The sequence below is a fragment of the Dysidea avara genome, chromosome 10 (assembly GCF_963678975.1).
Source record: "Dysidea avara chromosome 10, odDysAvar1.4, whole genome shotgun sequence".
Classification (NCBI taxonomy): Eukaryota; Metazoa; Porifera; class Demospongiae; order Dictyoceratida; family Dysideidae; genus Dysidea; species Dysidea avara.
Genome location: NC_089281.1, coordinates 18,647,306 through 18,664,662, shown reverse-complemented (window position 1 = coordinate 18,664,662; position 17,357 = coordinate 18,647,306). Strand labels below are relative to the sequence as shown.

General features: G+C 37.2%; 1 protein-coding gene across 1 annotated transcript in view; it reads right to left on the bottom strand.

Annotated features, from left to right (window-relative positions):
• Positions 1-17,357, bottom strand: part of LOC136236539 (death-associated protein kinase 1-like) — a 58,310-nt gene that overhangs the window by 22,733 nt on the left and 18,220 nt on the right. Inside the window, exon 6 of the mRNA XM_066026725.1 lies at positions 10,433-10,531. Within this exon, the coding sequence (XP_065882797.1) occupies positions 10,433-10,531 (99 nt within the window). The remainder of the gene's footprint in view (positions 1-10,432; positions 10,532-17,357) is intronic.

Below are 17,357 nucleotides of genomic sequence, written 5' to 3'. Positions count from 1 at the left end.
ACATCCTATATAACTCTATTTGACATGTCTCTTCTAGCACGTATATTCTTGTGAACAAAACAATGATGCCACACTTTGTTACATATTCTACACACTTTGTTACATAATCTACACATTTTATTTCATCCCAGAATATCGACTTTTGCGTAATTAAGTTCTAAAGGAACTCAATCACTGCCGATCTCCTCTGAACAAAAGACGTCATGTACATACACTAACATCACAACTCTACAGTTACTACAAAACTACTATTCAGCACCAAAAAAACCTTTATCAAATTGGCTACCGAACAGTGATTCATGTTGTATTCAGGATCACATGACTTGATCAAATATTGATATGAATAAGGTAAGGTGATCAATCCAGACTCGTTATATAATTGCATTGTTGGTCATACTCAGTTCATTATTTCATCCCGCAGTGGAAACTCACAAGCTACACTATCATTAAGGCTACAGGTTAGGTGCTTAACAATGGGTTATAATTTTTTCGAGAATGCATAAATCATTTACCTTCAAACATTTTTGCAGGGCACAAAATGGCAATTCATAGGATTATTTACTTTGTGTGCATCTCTTGATTTGTGTAAACACATACATACATACTAATCTCATGTCGTCGCGCACTATAAAGAACATGAACAAGGGCATTGGTGTGTCAGAAAACAATAAGAGTTGGCCGTCGCATTAAAAATTTTTCTAATTATAAATCTTGTTATATAAATTTAATAATCAGTTAGTCATCACATCAGGCTCAACTGTCTAAAGCAGCCAGTTTAATCATGGCGTGTGCACAGAGTGAGGAGATAACTATCCAGATGTGCCATATGCTGCTACGTTTAGCCTTCAGCCTTGCTTTCAACCGTGGCCAGGCAAGCAGGTAGACAAAATTCAAGTTTGAGTGATTTTTAAACCAGATGCATGCTGTGGGCATGCACTTGGTTTACTGAAATTGTTTTTGTAAAAGTGTGTGCGTGCATGCGTGCGTGCATACGTGCGTGCATGCGTGCGTGCATGCGTGCGTATGTGTGTACCTATCTATGTTTGTCCATATGCACCCATGTGAGCAAAATTGTTAAATGGTAAAAAGCAACCAGGATGTAAGAATTGAAAGCTGAATTAAGCTTGTATTAAACTTCCACACACATGAACTTTGTTCTGCGGTAGTTTCTTCTCAGCTGTCTGAAATACAAGTATGGTGAGTCTTCATGAACGGTCTACCCTTTCGATTTTAGACGTTTAGCAGCTTCAAAATAACATTGAAGGCCTCCTGGGCTACCAGAGATAGCGTATACTTTGAGTTGAAAGGTGGGCATTATCCGTACTTACGCGAACAAAAATGTAGGGCAGCTTCCAGAGTTTCTCTAAACAATTTGCATGATAAACCACGATAGACACACTATAAAACAGTTGAGAAGATATTTCTGTGCGTAATTTGCAGTTCAAAGTGGTTTGTTATAGTTACGCTTCATTAGCAGCACATAGCAACGCAATTACAGAATTACAAAATAATTAATGAATTACAAAATATGCAGTATTTACAAATCCAATTATCTAGCTGAATTAAATTAATAATAGCAATAGCATGAATAAAATATCATTGGTTGGTTGATTAATTGCCTATTTAGTTAGAATGGGAAAGTATTAACTGCATGGCCGCCTGGTTTTTAGAAGTAGCATAACATCAACTTGTTTAAAATTATTTATCCAGCTGTCTATAAGTGTTTTCTCACTTTTAATCCTGTATTTGATGTTAGATGGACTAATATTATTCCATAAAAGTGATTTTCATCATGTAAGATGTTTCTAGGATAACTTATAAAAGTAGCATTTTGGGCAGCAAGTGACTCATTTTAAGGGGGATCCTTACTTAAACAGTGCTACTATACTATTTAAGACACTGTGCAATAATTAAGCCACATTTTAGCAAACAAGGTTGGGTACGTAGTTTGTTTCTTGTAGACATTTAAAGTTCACACAGTTCTGATGTAACATTAACAAGACATCAGAGTTACTAATATTGGTTTGGCCTATCTGGCAAGGCTATGTAGTACATACATAAAATGAACTGTACATATTTTATGGACCCAGACGTAGGCAATTAAGCATGGAATCTATTTGAAACCCTAGCTGGTGCCAAACTCATCATCCAAACCCTCCACTCCATATGTTAGTACAGCAACATTTGTGAAAAAAAACTACCATAATTGTACTGCACACTTCAATAGTACCACAGTGTGGTAAGTTTGAAGGGTTTCATCCTTGTTTTTGAAAAATTAATTGTACCACCCTCAAATAGCATACTTTTATAAATACTTATTATCAGTGCTCAAATACCTATAGTATTTATCTCCATCTCAATTTAAGGAAGGTATTCTCCTAGTTAACTTTAACGGCTGTCACATAATCAAAATTCTGGACATTACTTAGTAAATTGTCCACATAACACGAGGAATGACATAGTTGTGTTATAAGGACTTGAGTGAAAAAAGGTCTTGTATAGAAGAAGTAAGTAGCAACACGTTGTGATTGTTACAAAACTATAATGTTAGAAAATAGCTATAGTATAGTGGCAGGTTTAAAACATTAGTAGCGCACCCTCAAATAATACTACAGTGCAGTGCAATTCGAAGGGTTTCATCATCAAAAATAATACAACAGCTGTGGCACAAATTGAGTAAATACAGGTACCGTAATTTGCTTTATTTTTCTGCAAAAAAAAATTCGTGATAAAATATTTTCGTATGATTTAAGTGAATGACTGTTCCATTAGAGTAGTTCAATCTTATATAAAAGCTTGTGCCCATACTTAGCACATCCACAATAATCAGAAACCCATAAGTACCACAACTTATGAACAAAATTGCAATATAATAATTTTAAATGTATTGATAAAATGTGCCTGTGACTTCTACACACGCACACGCACATACACACAGTCACACACACACATTTTATTTTATTTGGAGGAAAAGGGCAGACAGCAAAACTGATTAAGCCCAAACAAAATCCTTGATCGGGAATCAAACCCGGGACCTCCAGTACTTGAGCCCAGAGTCTTACCCATTGTGCTACGTGACTCCCAGTTATGCACACACACACACACACACACACACACACACACACACACACACACACACACACACACACACACACACACACACACACACACACACACTCACACACGCACGCCCTACACACACACTACACACAAACACTACACACACACTACACACACACACACACACACACACACACACACACACACACACACACACACACACACACACACACTACACACACACACTACACACACTACACATACACACACACTACACACACACACACACACACACACACACACACACACACACACACACACACACACACACACACATACACACAAGCACTCACATGCTCACATGCACATGCACACAAAACACACACAACACATGCACACACCAACAGTATATGGTGAGACCTAAACTGCTCAACTCTGAAAATCCATCAACTGACTAAATTTATTTAATCAGCAAAATATGTTCCAGAGCAGCATTTTAAAAAAACTGTAAAGTGTTATGTACCCCACACCAAATGATTTAGACAAATTGCCGAAATATATTCATGCACAATCCCACAATCTTTGCCAATGCTGATTAGCAGAGATGATATGATAATCATGTCAACTAACAATGATACTACTGAACTAAGTATAAGAAATTAACAACAAACAGGTTAAACTCAACAAAAGAGTATTTTAGTGATAGTGATCATGTGTTCTGTTGGATAATAAGAACTAACAAGTAACCTTTATAGTGCATTTACACTGGCAAGCTGGGCATGGTACGGCACAGTACAGCACGTTATAGGCATGCGTTTACACAGGAAAAATTGCTACCACATTGGTTAGATTAATACCCAGCACGTGACCTATCTAAGCCTCTCACGAAATGGAAGTGGAAACGAGTTATTCTCTTCTTCTCTCTCTGCGACACGTCACGTAAGCAAGGACCAATTCGAGGGACAGTATAAGTGGCTACCGCTTAGTAAACGACGGACGATGGTTCGTTTTAAGTGTTTAAAGGCTAGACTATGGAGATACGGTCGATTGAAGCCATGATGTTAGTGTTGTCTGTGGCATTGATGGCTACCATTGTGCCACGGCCAAGAGTACAGTGAAGGTGCTTCATATTTCTAGTAAATCATTGTATATTTTCGTATCATTGTGAACCGTGCCATGCCAGCATGGTTGAAGTAGCAGGGCCAAGTGAACCAGGCATGGTACGCTTTGGCTCGGAACGATACCTGTTTACACCAGCAAAATTAAGCGTGCCGTACTGTACTGTGCCATACCATGCCCAGCTGCCAGTGTAAATGCACTATAAGTGATATGACATGTTCATGAAGTCACATAATTTATAATTTAAAGAGAATTTTCAAACCACAAAATACATGGAGAATAATTAAATAAGAGTGACTGAGTGAGTGACTAGCTTAGCTCGAGTGATTAGCTTAATTAGAGTCACTGCTCTATTAGAGTATCTCAATCTTAGTATATATACAAAAAAATTTTGGAGGGAGGCCAAGAGCCCCCTTTGACCCCCCGGTATCCACCTCTGTGCTGTGATATAACTGAGAGAGAATTCTAAGCAACTGCAGACAAGAATAATATCAAAATTTTAGTTTCAAGTTCAACACGCTTATGTACATACATAACAACTCCACCCTGCATGGGTGGAATATCTGGTAGACATTGAATAGCTTGTGTAATAGAATTGGATATGAATATTATGTGTATCAGTATAATGAATATAGTGCATTGCAATTGGGTAGAAGGTACTCCAGAACTTGTACTGGAACAAGTCACCCTAGCCTGTTAGGGAAAACAGAATTCTAGGAACAGAAAGCAGGAACAGGAACAACTGATAAATCAATGAATGAGAACAACAGAAAATGTCTGATAAAGGTCATCATGTTCCTATACAAATAATTATATAAAGCACCTTGCTTCTTTGCTGAATCGTTTTATCCCTTTGCTATACAATTGAAACACTTTAATAGAGCAGTTACCTGCATTGCAGACTCTATAAGAGCAGTCTTGTTTATAATTACAATATATCCTGCATTGTAAACCTACATGAATTTGATGGACTAGATAATGTATACAGACTAGCTAAGTTATCAACACTGAAAACTAAAAACAAACACTAGCTGCTAGCTATTCCTTGAAACCATTAACCAACTATTAAAACATCAAGGGATTTACATGGCTTAGCGCAAGGCAAGTAATGAACTTGCGCTGTAAATTGTAGACGCAATAGTGCAAGGCAGTGACACAATAGCACAAGGCATGTAGATTTATATGCCTCGCACTATTGTGTCACTCCAGTTTTGAACTTTCTGTATGTCTTTCTTTTTATTTCTTTGTACCTGTGTTTGACTGTAATGGAAATACATGATGTAAGGTGTTGTGTAACAAAGTAATGATGTAATGTGGTAAAGGTTGCTATGAATTCCAATATGTGACAGGTCATGAATACTGTGTGTGAATAACTCAGAACACCACACCACTGCTGGAGAGTAGCCTTAAGAAGGCAGTGTTATTTTTTGATGATCTGCGGTGATGCAATACTAAACCTAAAGCAAACTTCTGAAATTTGAACACTGGCATACTTGTGCTTGCCAGTTATGAAAGTGTACATATACAGTACTTAAACCTGTTTTGCGGTGTTACCTTTGACCTGTGGGATGCATGAAACTCAGTACAAAATTCCTGTTTTCCTGTTGTACTTAATTAGACATGGCGTGCACATTATGTTACACAGTGTGTACAATACGTTATGACATTGCTACACTACTTTTGGCACTAGACCATGCAATACATTGGCACATCAGTCAAATCAGAAAATATTTTAATCCGGCAACGTATATTTGTGATAACTGTAGTGAAACATCTGAGTACACAATACAATGTGAGCATTGTATATCATTGTTTTGTATTGCATGTAATAGCAAAGTTGTCTCAAGGTGTGTTTTGCAAAATTGACACGCAGAGCCATAATTATTAAGTATTCACTGGTTCTGTGCCAGCTAAGATGAGCTGGTTATGCATGAGTTATATTAACAAGTCTTGTGGTAGCTTGGTAAACGTGGTTGTTGTTGGATAGTGCCACGGGTCAGTTGACGTTCAATAAAGATCTAACTGACACAAGTCAATTTCAACATTTTAAATTGCCCATCATGATCATTAAGATACATCCATTCCACCACAGTCAGTTCACCTGTACATGTAGTGTGGCAACTGCAGGATGCTTGTTAAGCTGGAGTTCCAGTGAGGAGTTAGACTAAGGACAACACTATGAACAGTCACAGGACCTCCTCACGGAGCCACTCCAGCAAAAAAAAACATACTGCTGAATATTCCATCACATGACCTCTTATCAAAAGTTGCAGGTAAAGTTTCCAAAGCTTAAATTTGATTCTAGAATTCACCTTTGTACTGCCTTTATGTGTGCCAAATTTCAAGGTGATCTGATTACGTGTGTGTGTTTTATAGCAATTTTTCAAAGTGTGCGAAAAGACGAAGAATAAGAAAAAAACGAAGTAATAAAACAACATTTTGGCCACTCATATCTCAGAAATAGCCAAGGCAATTTGGTATGTGGGGTGGCCTACCTGGCGGACATCTCTGCAGCAAAACTGGTTTCAATTGGATGAAGGATCATGGAGCTACAAAGGTATGAAAATCGTGTTTTCTTTCTTCCTGTCAATACACTCACGGTGTGGCATGCCAGCTTCTTGGGTCACACGACATACTACCGTGTGTCTTGATATACATATGTACGCAGACGTAAACTTATCACTTTATTGCTTACATCAACAGCAAACAGTAGGATGATATTAGGTTTCTCCTGACTACTTGCTAAGGTGATGCACACACCAACCAATATCATCACTTTCAGGTCCATGTTAATTCATACTCACATATTTATGCATAAGCATAACAGGCATGCTTACTATTCTTTTATTTTACAGACAGCGCCGAAGAGGGCGACTAGATCCTTTGATTGATCTTGTGATTGCCACCATGTGACAGCAAAGGCGTAACTAACCAGACCACAAGGAAGGGGGCAAGACTAAGGCATACAGTAACAGCAAAGGAGTGTGACTGCCATCACGTGACTGCAAAGGCATGGCTGATCGTAGTGGATTGTACATAGTCGTACAACTAAATCCAAACAAATTGTCCTATTGGCTTTTTTTCATGTGATAACACTAACGGTGGACCTTCACACTTTTATACTCCAACACATAGCAGTGGCACAGTGATTAAGGATGCAGCGAGCATACACTGTAGGCATAGTGAAAGGATCTATGTATATGCTGTAGGTAACTTGGTAAACATAATTGGCTATAGGTTTGAAAAAAACATTATCCCGATGAAATTGTTGAATGGTCACATGCTGTGACGATGAAATTGTTACCGTTACCGATGCAACATTAGCTACCATGTTAGTTGTTTCATCTTGGTCCTGAATGTGGCTATTTTGCAAAACCTGTCTATAGTCAAGTTATCTCTTGTTCATCAGACTAAGTTGTTTCATGATACAGGAGGTATTGATATTTTGGTTACAGGAAAGCATCTTTGGGCTCAGTCTGCTATAGATTGTGTTGCTAGTTATGTTAGAAGTAAAGTAGCCTCATGGGTGTCAGAGATCGAAAACCTATTAGTAATTGCTGGGTGAATCCTACAGCCCTTTTTGTTGATGAGTTGCTGAATCAATGTTTGTCTTGCTCTCTTAATTGATGCTTACTATTAGATGTTTCAGTGTAGGTATGAGGCAAGGTCTTCATGCATGCTATGATGCTTTGGCTAAGTGATTTTCCTGAATGTCTCTCACCTTCATTGCAATGTGTTTATAAAGTGTGGCTGGTTAACTACCGTATAGCCTAAATGTTTCGAGGGAGAAAATTTGCACTGATTTCGCAGTTTGGGTGCTATCAGTGAGAATTTTACCCTTGAAATATTTTGACCTCCATATAGTCTGGAGTGTTTGCAAATCCGCAAAAAAAAAAAAAAAAAATTAGCAACATTGCTCAACCACAAAATATTTGCCCCTCAAAATATTTAGACTATATGGTACCCTTGAACATGCATGGATTTGCCATATCCTAAGGACACCTCTTGCTAAATTTTGGACAGCATGTTCAGACTTGTGCGTGTGTGGTGTGGAAAATCCTAGCTTCACTGTAGCTATCCTCATGTGCAACATGCATGGCTTCAGTTCTTCTTGTGGCAGTTTTCCATCAATTTGCCACAAATGAACTAATTATCTAACAGCTGAATTTCTTACTAATGTTGGTATTGAGCCTACTCTCCAGCCACTGGCTAGCAAACCTCTACAGTATGCCACTGTTAATTGGAAGAATGGTGCATGACGTGATGTGCTGGGACTTTTAGGGCCTAAATAGAGGTGCGCTAAATAATATTGTTTATGATAAGAGGGTGAGAAGGCATGTTTCTCTCCTTTGGTTTTTCTGCTTGTGGTGGTCTTCTAGCTACCATAGTGTCAAAAAACTGGCCTCTGTGTTGGCAGACATAACAGAGTTAATAAACACATAGCTAATGTATAGGGTGCTTACACGCCCCTCTATTTAATATCTCTGATATAAATTAGCTTATAGCTGTCTGTTTTGGTTACAACCTGCATAGTGCTGCTTCTCTTTGTTAAGTTCTGTGATATGCTGAGTCAGGTGTCATTGATCTTCTATAACAACTAACGTCGATCTGGTCACTATATGGAAGTGTAAATATTTCAAAAATAAAAATTTTGCTGTTGGCCATTTATTAAAACCTTGAAATGCCCCTCCCCCTGTTTTTTTTCTCCATGAAATGCCCTTGCCACCACCCCCAGCACTAGATACTTGTATAAGCAGTAAGGAATTGGCGTGCATTTGAACAAACGGAGCGTCAAAAGCGAAGTACTCCGTTTCATATCCCAGGTAACAAATATATAAAATCTATGGTACTGGATACTACATAACACACAGACACCACGTAACACACACTGGACAGATTTATGGATGCATCAAACTATTAGAGTCCATTGTATCCAGTTGCAACTCACAATTGCTGCTCGGACATCTTCAAGAGGACTATGAGGGGTCCGAAATTAGCTACACTTCTCTTCATGTTTAAATATTTATGGTTTCAATGGAGTAGCTAGCTTTCATTGTTGACAGCATAGTTAGTCTACATACTTAATCTAGTCCATCAATAGGTCTCAATGCAGGTTGCTGTCTGGTGAGATAGTTAACAAAACTTTCTTGACTGCTCTATTACAATGTTTCTATTGTTTAAGGATCCAACAACACTGCAAAGAAGCAACTGTACATTGACATGATGATGTATATCAGCCATTGCTCATTCCTGTTCTCACTTTCTGTTCCCAAACCCATTCCCGTATTCCTAGAATTCTACTTATCCAGTATGTTAAATTTTCCTGTAGCTCGTCTAAAATTTCTATGCATATTTATAATACACACGAGGCATACCATGCCCGTGTGTAACACGTAGTTAACAGTCTCTGTATATAAGTGGTACTTGCAGCCTCAGGATAAAAGTCACATGATATGTAGTGTGGCAGCTGTAGTATTCTTGTCATGCTGGAGTTCCAATGAGGAGCTAGACTAAGGATAACACTATATACAGTCATAGGACCTCCTCATGGAGTCGCTCCAGCAAAAAAGCCATACTAGTGAATACCCCATCACATGACATCTTATCCAGAAGTTGCAGGTGAAATTTCAAAAACTCATAAAAGGCCCTAGAAATCTCTTCACGTTAAAATTGTTTATAGTTTCAATGGAGTAACTAGCTTTTATTGTTGACAGCTTAGTTACAGGTGTAGCTTATGTCCATCAACAGGCAGGTGGCTGTCTGGTGGGATAATAAAACTTTCTTGACCGTTCTATTAGAATGTTTCTATTGTTTAGCAGAAGGATCCAACAACACTGCAAAGAAGCATTATTCAAGCTGTATATTGACATGATGACGTATATCAGCCATCTTTCATTAAATGGTTGTTCACCTTCTCATTTTCCATTCCCCATCCCATTCCCATTTTCAATTATACATACCCGGCCTGTTACATTTGCCTGTAACTCATCCAAAGGATCCTGTCAATTTTTTTGGGTGGAACACAACAAGAACAAGAGAACACAGTGTCTAACAGTTGTAACAAATAAATGCTAAGCAATTACTGCAGCATAAAACAAATAAATTTTGGCACAAAAACTCTACTACTACATAGTTACTTGTCTTGTTCTTATTATATTCCACCTGAAAACTATATGAGCTGATGTTACAGAACTAGTTACTGTTAACAAGATAGTCAGACACTATCATTTTTATTACTCTTATCAATACTAACCTTATCCATAGCATTAAGATCAGCTTCTTTGGTAACAAGAAATTTCATAACAGCTTCATTACCCCACTCTGCGGCCCAATGCAAAGGTGTTTCTTTGTTCTGCAGAAAAACCAAATTATATGACTTCACTACATCTTTACACAACTAGTGTAAATATCTACTTGTAACACTGTTTGTGATGATGTATGTTTAGTGCATACTTGCATAAACTATACGATAGATCATCATTTTCACTACTGTACATGAAGCATACAGCAATGTATTTTGTATAATTGGAATTTCAGGCATCATCTACACTGCAGTGTATCCATTTCTTGACTATCACAAATGATCTTATAGACACTTACTAAAGCTTACCAAGTTGCTATGGGTGAAAAAGTTTCAACTCCAAAAAATAAGTATAGCAACACTTGTTATGTTAATAAAGCACTTGTAACTGTAAACCTCAGACAGTATATGCTGAAACCAAAGATTCATTCAGTAAGGGAACATTCAAAATGTAAAATGTAGCAGGAAGCACAACATGTTGTGACATTGACAAGTGAAAGTTGTTTAGAGTTTTGTTATTGTTAACTATTTTACTGTTAGATGTCCAGATCAGGTGTACAATAGTAAACTTGTACTTTGTTATTGTTTACACAAACAGTACATATTAAGTAAGCACATGTTAGTGGCTATGCATTTTTGTTTAACTCTTAAGCATGCATAGATCAGAAAGCTGGATTTGATATAAAAAATGAACTAAAATACACAACACCTTTTGCAAATTTACATACCGTATATGTGTCAAACAGGTGTATCTTGTAAACCGTTCATCCAATCTCTTAGAAATACAGATTTTAGTAATTGGCATGAAGCAAACTACGTATGTACCTGAAACCGCATATAAACTTTTAAGTCAACAAGTAGCTCACCTGCTACAAAGTTTTGATTATCAAAAGAAAGTTGATAGGACAAAGTAGCCGAGTTATGGCTTTTTATCCATTGTCATATGAACAAGGAAAACAAATTAAGTTGTACTTTAAAGGTATAGCATGAAGTTCTGGGTTATAGAAGGATGCAATGAATTCTGGGACTATATATACAGAACCAAAATTTAACGGTGAGTACAATGGTGTTTGTAGTTTATAGACAACATACACAGTTTTTGTGCTATGGGAGTTTGTTATATTAAATGCATGCATAAAATCTAGTTTACTGGACAATGCGTCAGTGCATGCATGTGTGTTTTTGTCCTCATTTTGTAAAAACAGCTACGGGTTAATACGATAAACATAACTAGTATATTTTAAAGAATATTAATTTAAAAATGAAGTAGGGATCCTAGCGATAAAAAAGTAGTAAAACAAAAGGTGATGATACTACAGCATAGCTCTGTGAGAAAATCCCTACATTGGCATGTTATAGCAAATATTTTGTTGAATAATAAAGTAGGGATTTTCCCACTGAGCTCTGCTGTAATACCATTCATCTCTTGTTTCACTACATGTTATCACTTGGATCCCTACTTCATTTAAAATTAATAGTTTGTTCAGTTTTTTTATACATGTATGACTGTTCTATTAGGGTGACAGCTGCATTGGAGTATCCAAGTCAGCCTAGCAAGACTGAGGCATGGTCAGTATTCCTTATTTTTACTGTGCTATTATTACATAATTATTATATAACTAAACTGTATGGTCATCGTGTTCCAGTAAACAAATTGTAAAGAAGTGAGGTCTCTGCACTTGATTGTTATCAATCAGCCAAGATCATTAATGGGTGTGGTCTCGAACCTATCATGAAATTATAGGCATCTAATGGGTGTCCAGTATTTTTTACAGTAGCGTAAGTACTTTAAATAATTTTGTGGCACCAGCAGTGGTGAATTTATGGGGTCAAAGTTAGTGCTGAGTGATAGTAAAAATTTTACTATGATAGTAAAATTTTACTATCACGATAGTTACTCAATAAATATCACGATAGTGAATACTATCCCAATAGTTTATGAAACACTTTGCTCTTAAAGTCTTAGTTGTATACAGTAGCTATGATTTGTGGTCATATAGAAAGTTATTTTGCATGCACAGGACATTTGTTAATTAACTGCTGGTAATACCAACTGTAAAACAGTATAGAAGGGTTGTTAATACCATTTTAATGCAGATCTCAGCTTATCATAACTATCACAATAGTAATATCCCTACTATCGCGATAACGATAGTGATTTACTATCGCAATATATCGCACTATCGATACTATTACTCAGCCCTAGTCAAAGGGAGCTCTTGACCTCCCCTCCAAAATTTTAATATACATACATGTCAACTGTGCTGTCTGTGTCATCAAAATCTCATCCAGTGATGTTTATCTTTCAATTTTTACTTTAAGCTGCATAAATTGCTAACACTACTCTCTATCAGAAAAATACTGTACTCCCAAGACTCCCAACAGTCTGTCTACATGCTAGTTAAAACCCACAATTAAAAATATTTCAGTGCTGTACAAAAGTACACAGCTACATTTGCATATACACTGTTAAAACTGAAGCGCCATGGTAGCACCTCAAAGTGCTAAATTTTGACTGCTCCATTCAAAAAATAGCACCTAGAGATGCTACCATAGCACTTCATTTTAAACAGTGTACGAGTGACTGTGCTCAATCAAACAAAATTTCTTTACGACAAACAGTAACTTTCCTTTGATTGTTGTATAAACAGCTACATTATATAGATACACACCAAAATCCAATATTTAGAGCTTGTCAGCATTTTCAAGGGATTTGCATTCTACGATCCTGTCTAGCTACTACCATTGTATTTGAATGCACATAGGTGTGTTCTATGCAGAACTACTGTACGGCTGTATAAACTAGTTCAACAGGAGAGTGTAGTGGGAAATTCTGACCAATCAACAATTGTACACTATATAAACATCAACATCAAGGTACTCTAGTCACAAGATATACAGCATTGTGTCAGGAAAATATTCAGTAACAGTATAACTATTCTAATAAACTGCTGAAATCATCCACACATTCAATTTCAGAGGATCTAATGTTCACTGATTGGTATGCATACAATTGGACAATATCAACCTTCTTAGTCAAGAGTTTACTATACAGTGGCAGATATAGATGTGTTTCTGTGGTTTTGACAGAAACTTGCTTTTAACTTTAGATCAGTGGCAGTCTATAACTAGCTTTATTATTGTTGTAATGACAATTTGCCATAGCAAACAACTATATACTGCTGTATTTCAGCAGGAGTTCATTGAATCCTAGGAGCTCATTGAATCCTATGGACAAGGGAGCATGTAAATCCGTATACTACCAATATTACAGGCAAAATTCAAACATGGCATCGAGTGTTACTATGTATATATTTGGTTACATCATTATTACATGCAACAGGGATACACTATGTTGATAGTAAGATCGTCGAGTCGAAGGTAGAGCTTGGAATAGTCAAGTTGAATAATTTCGTGCGATTTCATGTGATTAGTGACTGTAAAAAGACTGTCCAGGTAAGCCTGTGCTACTATTCCTCCGTCGTGCCATTGAACTTCGTTTCCATAGCTTCACTTCGTGGCAACGGAAACACAACGTACTCGAGCATGTACCTCTGCATAATATCCTAATCAGGAAATTTTAAAAGTTACTTATTACAGTACACGGCAGCCATGTTTGAATTTCGCTTTTTATGGAGTTACATGTTCCCTTGTCCATAGGATTCAATGCACTCCTGATTTCAGTGGCATGCATGCAATTGCACTTAACTACCATGATTTATAGTTATTAAACCCTCAGACCCTCAAAAACACTTTACTTTTCATTTTCTACTGCATAAAAAAATTATTGAGATACTCTAATAGAGTAGTCAAGAAACTACTCTAATAGAGCAATCAAAGCTACAGCTTAGTCACAACGTTAGCCCTACAACTATAGTATCTACAGTTAAAGTATTGGAAAAAGTAATGTCCTCAGATGCCTTATTAAATTTTTTCAGATACCTCCCTTTTATCCTGATTATCCACTGCTATAAATATCAAGAGTATCAAGATACCCTAATACACCCCTAATACAACAAGTCAAATAAAAACTGTGCTGAAATGCTGAAATTGCTCTCAGATTACATCTCAGAAGGTCTATTCCTGGGGTGTGCACTAAGACCCTCCTAGGTTGGCATGCAAAGCATGCTAGTGTGGCTTCCCTGTAGTGTCATTTTATTTTGATCCCCTCTTTCCAAAAGTCTGGATCCACCCCTGATGTCTAAATATGCTGCTCAAAAAGTGTTCATACAGAAAATAACACCTGGATATGGTTTCTTTGCATGGAGATGACAACCAGCCTGACTGAGGATAAAAGGAAATACAGGACGCAAGGGCACGCACTCGTCAGAAACACAAAAAGCCAAATCCCACTGATGAGTTTGCTATTATGGCATAAAATGGTGGCCGTATGCTGCTCTGTTTGGCCTTCATCCTTGCAACTGTGGTCAGGTAAGCAGGTAGACAAAATTAAGTTTGGGTGAATTTTAAAAATTATATACCCAGCTGTCTATAAGTGTTTTCTATTTTTCAATACCACCCAGCACTAGTGATATATGATATAGAGTTTTTCTATATCGTGGCAGCATTATATTTGATGTTAGATGGACTATCTTATTCCATAAAAGTGATTTTCATCATGTAAGATGTTTCTAGGATAACTTATAAAAGCAGCATTTTGGGCAGCAAGTGACTCATTTTAAGGGGGATCCTTACTTAAACAGTGCTACTATACTGTTTAAGACCCTGTGCAATAATTAAGCCACATTTTAGCAAACAAGGTTGGGTACAGTAGTTTGTCTCTTGTAGCCATTTAAAGTTCACACAGTTCCGATGTAACATTAACATGACATCAGAGTTACTAATATTGGTTTGGCCTATCTCGCAAGGCTGTGTAGTACATACATAAAATGAACTGTATATATTATATGCTATTGAAATGGATGTAGAGGTAGGCAATTAAGTATGGAACCTATTTGAAACCCTAGCTGGTGCTAAACTCATCACCCCAAACCCTCCACTCCATATGTAAGTACAGCAACATTCATGAAAAGAACTACCATATTTACTTGAATTGTACTGCACGCTTGAATAGTACCGCAGTGTGGTAAGTTTGAAGCATTTCATTCTTGTTTTTAAAATTAATTTAATTGTACTACCCTCAAATAGTACCACACCATACTTTTATAAAATACTTATTACTAGTGCTCACACACCTATAGTATTCATCTTCATCTCAATTTAAGGAAGGTATTGTCCTGGTTAACTGTAACGGCTCTCAAATAATCAAAATCCTGGACATTAGTTAGTAAATTGACCACACAACACAATAGTTGTGTTATAAGGACTTGAGTGAAAGAAAGGTCTTGTATAGAAGAAGCAAGTAGTAACATGGCGTTATTTGAAAGGTTTCATCATCAAAAATAATAGAGCATCGGTGACACAATTGAACGATATCCGCAATGACGTTTTCTGACGTCACAAAACAAATTGGCCGTGCTTGTGTGGCGACTTTGTACAGGGAGGTATTGGGTGAGATATTGTTTCCCTATGATAGTATTTATAAATGCGAAAAAGGGCGAAAGGGCGAAGGTGAGGCATATAGTATATAATGCAATACAAATAAGTCTAGTTGTGTCTGAATTTAAAATTTTCTGTCTGCTTTCCTTGTTGGAGTGCGTATTGCATCGTCACGGTACATGTACTACTTCTTACTTTTATTATGTCGTGGTTCCAAATGTAGAAAACTACAGACAACATTCATTTCGAATACTGCATGCTAAAATCTCTGAAGCTCCCACCCTAACACAGCCATTTTGTCAATTATGACATCAAATTTTGTCATTGTGGATATCATCCACTGAGTAAATACAGGTACCGTAATTCGCCTTATTTGTGCAAAACATTTCATGGTAAAAATTTTGTGCAAAAATATTTTTCATATGATTTACGTGAATGACTGCTCTATTAGAGTAGTTTGATCTCATATAAAAATGTTTGTATAAGAAATTTTCGTACAAGTTTTGCATATGAACAACAAAAAACAGCAAAATATGGTATATAAATGGTGGGAAATTGTAATGGCTGCTTCTTTGACAAGCAAATATTTCAAAAAGCCATAAACAACTCCAACTTCTCAGTCATGTGTAGCCGCCAAGGTTGGCAAGCTATTACCATTTTATAATGTAAAATAATGTTTACAATGTGTCTAGCTTGTGCCATACTCAGCACATCCAAAATAATCAGAAGCCCATAAGTACCACAACTTATGGGATAAATTGGTTTTTGACAATATATTTTAAATGTATTGGTAAAACGAGGCTGTGCCTTCTACACAAGCACACGCACACACACGGACACACACACACACACACACGGACACACACACACACACACACACACGGACACACACACACACACACACACACACGCACATGTACATATGGACACCCACACACACACCCACACACATACACACGTACGCACGCACGCACGCACACACGCACACACACACACACACACATACACAATCACACGCATAAACGCACACGCACGCACACAATCACATACACATGCACACCCACACACACACAGCACGCACGCACGCACGCACGCACGCACGCACGCACACACAAACACACACGCTTGTACACACACACACATATAAACACACACACACGCCCACACGCATGCACGCACGCACACACACACACACACATATTCACACATACATGCACACAAAACGCACACAACAAAATGCACATACCAACTGTATATGGCAAGACCTAAACTGCTCAACTCTATGAAAATCAATCATCAATTGATTAAATTTATTTAACCAGTAAATATGTTCCAGAACAGTATTTTAGAAAACTGTATAGTGTTATGTACCCGTCAC